Below are 2,744 nucleotides of genomic sequence, written 5' to 3' on the forward strand. Positions count from 1 at the left end.
TGGCTCTTGGCCCCATATCCCTGCCTCACTCTGGGGCAAACCCTTCCCCAGGTTCCCTCCCCGCCCTCCATGCGCAGCCCCAGTCTTCTGGGCCGTTCCCAGCTTCTTCCGCCCGGCTCCCTCCTTCCCCGTTCCCAGCATCCCCTGCGAACGCCCCTCCCCCGTTGCTTCTATATAAGCCCCGCCCCGCGGGTCTCAACCCACCCCCGTGCCCATAGCAACGCGCTAGGCCCCGCCGGGCTGACAGTTGCGCTGCCTGCTTGCGGGGCCTGGACGTGGCAGCGGAAGGCGGAAGCGGCGGCGGCGCCATGGCGGGGGGATGGGCTGGCTTCTCCGACCAGGAGCTGCGGAGGCTGCGGGGGCAGCGCGCAGGTAGCGGGAGCCGGGCAGGGGCCGCAGGGAGGCGGTGCTCGTCAGCCCAGCTCCGGGCCGGGCCGAGCCTGGGTGTCCGGGGCAACCCTTCCCGCCGCCGGTTGCGAGAGGGGGAGGGAGGTTGCGCTGGCGGCAGTCACCTGGTCCCCCCTCAGCGCCGTGTCCTTCCCGAGCAGATCCTGCCGACCCTCGCGACCCCCCGCGCCGGCCCCCGTCGGCCGGCAAGAGCCGCAAGCAGCTGCAGCGAGAGCGAGCGCTTCAGCAGCAAATCCAGGGGCCAGGGCTGCCGCCCTGCGCGCCCCCCGAGCAGCTGCTGTCCGTGCCCGGGCGCCGGCCGCGTCCTCCTCCCGGGGGTCCCTGCCCACCGGCAGAGCCAGGGCAGCAAGATGCCGGGCACCCGCACAAGGACCTGGACCTGGACAGCCCTAACGGCACAGAAGACGCCCCGAGCCTCTCTGCAAAGCTGCCGGAGAAAAAGAAAGTGGAATTGTTAGTAAGTCTGTGAAAGCAAGGGATTGTCTTTTTCCTTCTTCACTTGCTCCTTCTGCTGGGGTGTGCTAAACCGAAGCTTTAATATTAAGTCATGCTATACTTTTTTTTTGGGAAGAATAAGCAATGTTTTCACTTCCCTTGCGCTTATCTTTTGTTCATCGTCTGATTTGGGTTGAAATCACATAGGTCCAAGTCCTGCGATCTGATCCTTACAGATAGGAGGCCTGTTGTTTTCAATGGACTTTACGCAGATCCAGCTGCAAGATGGGAGCTGTGAGCTCTGGAGCTGGGGTGTCAAACTCATCCAGCACCTGAGCCAGGTGAGGGGCGCTGGGCTGGATCAGGCCTACAGACCAGTTCCATGTACTGGAGCCAGCGCATGGGACCTCATGATCCTCCTTGAATTTTTTTAAATAGGAATAATTTTTGTGACTTGCTCGGTTTTGATAATTTAGCCAGCCAGATTGGAAACAGGTTGTCTTTGTTTACCATAACTGTTTTGCCCATGTTTGTTTCTAGATATTTCTGAATTCCTAGAAACAACAAGATCTTAAACTCCAAAAGAAAGGAACCAAAATGTTGTTTCAGAGTTTAAGGAGAAGTGTAACTGGTAGGGTTAGGATGAGACCCTCATAAGGCTCAAGTTACCTCTATTTTGACCCTTAATAGGGTTTCTTGTACTCCTTTCCTGTAGCTTCTGCTGCTGCTAAGCATCAGAGAAGGGTCCTGGACCTAGATGGCCTTTGTGTTTCATGGCATATGCCAGTTCTTGTGTTTCTGATTCAGACTTTGGATAGCGGTTTACCAAAAGAAATTCCACCTTCCTTTGTTGATTAGGATGTTGTATAAATGGTTAGCTGTATTAAGTGTGTGTGTGTGTGTGTGTGTGCGTGTGTGTTGTTTTTCTTGTATATAAAAGATGGGTATCTAAGGTGCGTGCTGTACTAAGGCAGATGGACAGATTTTGTGTGCGTGTGTGCATGTGTTACATCTTGGGCTTCTTTTCATGAATATATCCATGTACTGTCTTGTTCTTGATACTTAGTACTAGTGCTGTCTTAGTACTAGTCCTGCATCGTAGTCTCATCATTCTTCCTGTAAAACAGATAGATGAAACTTCACCCTGGTAATATGATGTGGTGTGTTGGGGTAAAAAAAAAAACACTTAGCCACCAGCAGCTATATTGGAAAATAGATTAAATTATCTTGTCCAACTAAGGTGAATTCATAGCTTGTTATCCAGCTGGGCTGTCTAACCATTGGCCCCTAGGCTGCATCCCACTTGGGGTGGGGCCGTCAGTGTAGCCTGCAGGTTGCACCCTGCCCAACGGCAACTTCCCCCATTGCTCCAGTTGCTGCAAGGGTGTAGCAGCCAGAGTCTCTGGGGAAGGGGAGCATGGTGGGAGGCTCAGTGAGCTTGCTGCTCACACAACAGTAAGGGGGCTTGAGTGTGGGATTCACACTGTTCATGCAGGAGTGGGGTTGGCAGGGGTAGGGGGATTGCCTGTATTGGTGGCAGAAGGGAATCTGATGCAGGGAAGGGAGGGGGCAGGTGCTACATGCAACAGAGGTTCCAGGGAACGTGCACTTGGCATGTGGCTCAGGGCATGCAACTGGAACAGTGCAGCCCCTGGCTACTGAAGTTGTACAGCCCTGCTATAAAATGTTTTTCCATGCTGGCCGTTAGGTCTCAAATAGGGAAGTCTAAGGTGGAGGTATCAAACCTATGGTGCACTGACTTGATCTGGCTTACAGTGCCCCAGCATCCAGCCCCCAGTGCTGCCCTGGGTCTGGTTAGACCCATAATGGGGTATGGTACAGACCTGCTTTCACAGGCTGGATCCATCCCACACATCCCATCCCCCCCCCCCCCCCCCCAC

General features: G+C 54.7%; 1 protein-coding gene across 1 annotated transcript in view; it reads left to right on the forward strand.

Annotated features, from left to right (window-relative positions):
• Window positions 1-269: 269 nt before the first annotated feature.
• Window positions 270-2,744, forward strand: part of GORAB (golgin, RAB6 interacting) — a 9,716-nt gene continuing 7,241 nt past the window's right edge. The window contains exons 1-2 of the mRNA XM_019501908.1: window positions 270-372; window positions 549-861. Coding sequence (XP_019357453.1) covers window positions 309-372; window positions 549-861 — 377 coding nt within the window. The 5' untranslated portion in view covers window positions 270-308. The remainder of the gene's footprint in view (window positions 373-548; window positions 862-2,744) is intronic.

Source organism: Gavialis gangeticus, unplaced genomic scaffold, assembly GCF_001723915.1.
Source record: "Gavialis gangeticus isolate Ggan-Ray unplaced genomic scaffold, GavGan_comp1, whole genome shotgun sequence".
Classification (NCBI taxonomy): domain Eukaryota; kingdom Metazoa; phylum Chordata; order Crocodylia; family Gavialidae; genus Gavialis; species Gavialis gangeticus.